Source organism: Engraulis encrasicolus, chromosome 4 (assembly GCF_034702125.1).
Source record: "Engraulis encrasicolus isolate BLACKSEA-1 chromosome 4, IST_EnEncr_1.0, whole genome shotgun sequence".
Classification (NCBI taxonomy): Eukaryota; Metazoa; Chordata; class Actinopteri; order Clupeiformes; family Engraulidae; genus Engraulis; species Engraulis encrasicolus.
Genome location: NC_085860.1, coordinates 32,828,951 through 32,833,950, shown reverse-complemented (window position 1 = coordinate 32,833,950; position 5,000 = coordinate 32,828,951). Strand labels below are relative to the sequence as shown.

The following is a 5,000-nucleotide window of genomic DNA, read 5'->3' as shown; positions in this document are numbered from 1 at the left end:
CACACACACACACAACACACTTAGTTCATTGCTGATTGAATCGTTGACCATTGTCCTTTGAGCTCTATAAAGAAACAAGAAACAAGAGAGATAGTCATAAGACAAATGGGCTGCTGTTGATATCCAGTCTTGGTAAATTAATTTAATTTAGAGATATTATGTATCCTCTGCCCTCCTTTGTAGACACACACACACACACACACACACACACACACACACACACACACACACACACACACACACACACACACACACACACACACACACACACACACACACACACACACACATTTAAATACAGTATGTGATTGATGATTGGTGGCGGGAGGGTGGTTAGGTGTGTGTGTGTTGGTTGTTATCAGTGTGTCTATGTGTAGTGTTTGCCCACCCATAGAATTGCTCTGTAGATATCTGTGTTGCCATGGACTGTATGTCCTCATATTAGTGCCATGACAACATGGGTGTGTGTTGCTTCTAGTTAGTTCTAGCTAGTTAGAAACACTGTGCTGTGTCTCAATTAAAGGTCTATGTGCTTTTCAGTGCTCTCCCGTGTCTACAGATTTGCCTACGGCACACTGTAAAAACGTGAAGGTTCCTCATTGTTTTTTTCCCCATCAAATTTGCCTGAGTCATCCTTAAATATGTAGGAAGAACCCGAAAGTCCCTTATGTTCTTCCACTTTGGCAATCGAAGGGTTCCTTAAAGAACCTTTGGGTGCCTGGTTTCTCTGAGGAACCTTCAAACACTCAGGGTTCTCCATGAATCACTTTGTCACATATAGATTCCTCAGAGAACATGTAGGTGTCTCTCCTCCACAGTGGCAAATTGAAGTTTTTTTGTTTTTTTTTCGGGGAACTTAAATTCTTTACAGTGTGCTTGCTAACTGTTACCCTAGCTTGGTAGTTGATGAGCCATATGTATTGACATCGGTTCTTCCACTTCATTGGCATGTACTTGAAAACAAAGTGATAAAGCTGAATTTAAGACAAGAACGATCAATTGAAGCCCCCACCCCTCCCCCTCCCAATTTCTGGAAGACATGAATTGTTTGCCCAATTAAAAATATTCTCTTATTCAAATTTGAACAAATGTGTTTTCAGACTTCACATTCACAAAAAAACACTGTTGCACACCCCCCACCACCACCACAACCACCTGTTGGGCACAGTCAGCTTCTACATACGTTTTTGGCATACGATTTTGATGTACAGTACAGGCAAAAGTTTGGACACACCTTCTCATTTAATGAATTATCTTTATTTTTGTGGCTATTGACAGTACATTTTGGATTTTCATGGAGGGCATCAAAACTGTGCATGAACACATAATTCTAGCTATTGTCCAACAGCAATGTCAAACGTGTGGGGCCATCAGTTTTGCTGTGTTGACATCGGTGTTTGGCAATTTTTGATATTTTTTAAATAATAGTTTTTTGTGAAGCACATAATTATATATGTGTTCATGCACAGTTTTGATGCCCTCTGTGAAAATGTACAATGTTCTATAAATAGTCATAAAAATGAAGATAATCAATTACTTACATACGATTTACTTACTTTCGACTTACAAAAGAGGACATAATCATGTTGGCTATGATTGTCCTCATTTGTAAGTCGCTTTGGTTAAAAAGTGTCTGCCAAATGCAATGTTATGTAATGTAATGTAATGTAATGTAATATAATGTAATTAAATGAGAAGGTTTGTCAAAACGTTTGGCCTGTACTGTATGTAGGTGGTAAACCAGCCCTTTGAAGTGTGAAGACCTTTATTTAAGACACCCGCTATCCTGGCTCTGTTACAGCACTCCGTTATATCAGCACACTGAGTGCAGTTACATGCACAGAGTATTCCTGCATCAAACAAGTTCCGGAATATTCTGTTTACATGTTCTCTAACAGGAACATTCCCGGAACATAGTCAAGAACAAAAAGAGAGTTTACATGACTCATGAACAAACCCAATATGGCCACCATTCCGTTGCAATTCCTTGCATGCAACTGTGCTCAATTGGCTTAATTGGATTCATTAGTCTTCATTGAGAGAGCTCTGCAGCAGAATCAGAATGGTGTCATTAGTTGTAATCGGCTCATTCATCCATGTGCCTCACGTACGTATACTGCTCACTGACTGGCTGCATCTGGTGTGTGTGGCTTGTCACCCATTGGCCGCCTGGTCTGCATGGCACCTGCGGCCCTGGCCTATCGTGTTGTGTCCTGTCCCGCCCTGCCTGCTGTGCTGTGCTGTGGGGGCGGTCCCTCTATCCGTCCGTGTCCGCACCCCATTGGTCCATCAGGACGTCCATCTCCCGTATGAGCAGCAAAGAGAAGATCAGCCTCCACGAGCGCGAACGCCACGCCCCGCCTGCCCTGCAGACCCCGCCCGCTGAGGAGGAAGAGGAGGAGCCTGGAGCAGAGACCCGCGCCTCAGCACAGCCGTCCGCCTCCAGCAAAGCAGCCTCCAGCAGCTCCAGCTCCGAGGAGGAGAGCGAATCAGAGAGCGACACCGAGTCAGGTGACTAGATCGTGTGACCCTGGTTGGGTCGGGTCAGAGCCATACTGTAAATAGAAAATAGTAGGTTCGTTCAAGACGGCGTTTTTTTGGGCAGGCAGCCAATTTGCTAGGCAGCGAGCATGCTCCGCGTGTCCGTGTGAAGCATCCTGGTTAGAATTTCCGTTCACGACGCAGCATAAAGCAAGATTTATGCTTCGGACGCATAGCCTCTGCGTCCATCCGTCTTCTGTCTGTGCGAGTCCACACCCCCCGCGCAGAGGCTCTGCGCCCGTCGTCGAGCGCCTCGAAAAAAATCGAACTATCCGTCGGACGGACGCGGAGGACGCAGACAAAAAGGCGCTATGATTGGTCGTCTAGCTACTTCCTTGGTCTGTTCTTGTGGCAGCGCAATGCCAGTAGTTTGCGAGAGCAGAGCTGTATTCTGTTAAAAACTATTAATGCCTTGTGTGTAAATGTGTGTAAGTACAAAAAGCTACAAGCTAAGTAACAAACAATTCATCAGTTGAACACTCGTGGCACAATGCCTGTGGTTTTACTACCGTAGCTTCCTCCACCGAATGTAAACACACATCGGCAGAATGAACTGCCTTTACACGCTTGCATTTTCTGCTCGTGAAAACAGACTGGGTATGTCAAATAATGATACCAGTGCATTGCCTTTGCAATTTGTGTGAAAATACCTAGCTAACCGGGCTAGAAAGCAACATTGCTTAATAATGACCGCAGTGCTTACAATGTAGTGAAAGTAATCACGCAATTTCAAATGTGGCTCACGACGAGACCTCGGACCTCTAATCTGACCTTAAGGGAGTGACCTCTGCGCCGCAGTCATGTCACATGGCGTTAAACCATCGCGGGAACAAAAGTTTTGCTTAGCAGCGGCGCAGTACCATAAGGGCAACTGCTTTGGCATGGGACCTCCTCCTTGCCGTCGGTAATCTGCGGTGATTGGCATTCATCAATCTGACGTGAATTGCAGGTGTAGCCCACATGCTTGTGAGGCAGTTCACTCGCTGCTCCAAGTAGGAAGCATTGTTTTTTATGTCTTGGGAAATCACGTTAGAAAAAACTGTCCAACTTGTTTGCCAAGCATTCAACCCCACCTTTATTAGATTAAGCAGATCTCGTGTTGATCAAGCATTTTTATGCTTGGTTGCATCCGTACCTAGTAACTGCGTTGCCATAGAATCCCGCAGGAACTTGCGCGACAAAACTGGCGACACTGACCATATATGGTCAAATATGACTGATCTCGTGATCCCATTCCATTTTGCACAGCCTTCACAGTGTTCCAGATGTAGCGTTCGTTTCCATACAGTGTCATTGGGGAATCTGAGAAGAATTGATAAAACAATGTTTTTGGGCATTTCAAAGCACACAATTTCAACCGACAGTGTATTACCTGACCTAAAATGGTAACTTGTGTCAGGACAATAGCAGCACGGCCATATTTATAGAATTAGTACACGTAACCTAGCCATGCTAACACAATCCTATGGCAGAGATGGATTTAGCTGGAACCTCCTAGGCAAGCGTAAAGCCACGTAAAACCACATAGAACCACATGACCAGAGATCAAAGAATAATGTAATTCTATCTACGGCTCTGGGTCGGGTAGGTTGCGCTCAGGGGCGGGACCTGCAACGCAACGGTTTATATCATAAAATATGGTCTGTATGCTGCATTTTACCAGCCAGACGAAGTTCTGTTTACTGTAGAGACTAGAGGTTAAGATGACGCTGAATGTTCTGAAAGATGTAAAAAACTGTAAGCTGTAAAAAAAAATATTTTTGTTGTTGTTGTTGTTGTTATTATTGTATGTGTGTGTCAGTTTGTGTTTGTGTATGTATGCCTTTGTCACACAATTTCTCAATTTCCCTCAATTTCATCTCTGTTCTGCTCTGCTGTACTCTACAGAGAAAACTAAAACACGAGAGATCATCAACAACATGAACAACAAGCGTAACAACTCAGCCTCCATAGCTACCTCCACAGCTGCCTCCGCTACCACGGGCAACCAGGGGAAGAAGGTAGGCTATGATTGGCTCAGGCCCAGATACACCAGTGTGTGTGTGTATAGTGTATGTGTGTGGGCAGATGGATGGCTCGATAAGAGGTAGGCTATGTGTGTGTGTGTGGGAGGCTGTTGGTGTGTGTGTGTGTCTGTGTCTGTGTCTGGTGTGCTTGAGGTGCCTGGTGTGCATGATGTGTAGCATTGTGTGTGTGTTGGTAGCGGTGATAGCAGTGTGTGTGTGTGGGTGGGTGGGTTTAAACTGGATAAACAGGTGTTTCTCACATGAGGGAACTCCAGGATTTGCAGCAGCATGTTTCTATTTCAGAGCAGGACAACAACAGCTTCTCTGTATACCCTGTGACGTGGATTGTGTGTGTGTGTGCGCACACTCTTTTGTCTGTCAGTGACATTCACTATTTTTGCAAATAAAGTTGCTCATTTTACACCTTCCCTTGAGGTAAATAATTGAATTTCA

General features: G+C 44.6%; 1 protein-coding gene across 6 annotated transcripts in view; it reads left to right on the top strand.

Moving 5' to 3' along the window:
• zmp:0000001167 (protein phosphatase 1 regulatory subunit 12A) overlaps positions 1 to 5,000 on the top strand; it is a 54,535-nt gene that overhangs the window by 27,964 nt on the left and 21,571 nt on the right. For 5 of the 6 annotated variants that reach the window (XM_063197243.1, XM_063197242.1, XM_063197240.1 and 2 more), the window contains exons 8-9: positions 2,294 to 2,511; positions 4,429 to 4,541. In XM_063197243.1, coding sequence (XP_063053313.1) covers positions 2,294 to 2,511; positions 4,429 to 4,541 — 331 coding nt within the window. The remainder of the gene's footprint in view (positions 1 to 2,293; positions 2,512 to 4,428; positions 4,542 to 5,000) is intronic. The other variant, XM_063197241.1, reaches the window with a different exon arrangement.